At 69.2% G+C, this 409-nt stretch overlaps 1 protein-coding gene across 1 annotated transcript in view; it reads right to left on the minus strand.

Moving 5' to 3' along the window:
- The window catches only part of LOC104502339 (protein regulator of cytokinesis 1-like), a gene marked incomplete at its 5' end in the record, with an annotated part of 5,230 nt that overhangs the window by 3,384 nt on the left and 1,437 nt on the right, over positions 1-409 (minus strand). Inside the window, one exon of the mRNA XM_010146301.1 lies at positions 116-309. Within this exon, the coding sequence (XP_010144603.1) occupies positions 116-309 (194 nt within the window). The remainder of the gene's footprint in view (positions 1-115; positions 310-409) is intronic.

Genomic DNA, 409 nt, shown 5'->3' on the forward strand with positions numbered 1-409 from the left:
GAGGCCCCAGCGTGGCAGGGCGCAGTGCTGGCCGCGGAGGTGCCGCGGCAAGGGACACTGCCTGGGGGACAGGCTGCGGCACGGCCGGGCAGCTGGTGTCCCCCCCGGGGTTCACAGGCATGGCCCCGGAGCCGAGCTGCAGTTCTGGCACAGCTGGGGCCGAGAAAAGGGGCTCCACACGCAGAGCCCAACAGCTGCAGACACCAGTCCCGCTGTCGGAGGAAGGTGACAGCATGCAGAGAGAGACCGGGAGGTCCCCCCCGGGGTTCACAGGCATGGCCCCGGAGCCGAGCTGCAGTTCTGGCACAGCTGGGGCCGAGAAAAGGGGCTCCACACGCAGAGCCCAACAGCTGCAGACACCAGTCCCGCTGTCGGAGGAAGGTGACAGCATGCAGAGAGAGACCGGGAG

This window comes from Buceros rhinoceros, unplaced genomic scaffold, assembly GCF_000710305.1.
Source record: "Buceros rhinoceros silvestris isolate BGI_N320 unplaced genomic scaffold, ASM71030v1 scaffold26462, whole genome shotgun sequence".
Classification (NCBI taxonomy): Eukaryota; Metazoa; Chordata; class Aves; order Bucerotiformes; family Bucerotidae; genus Buceros; species Buceros rhinoceros.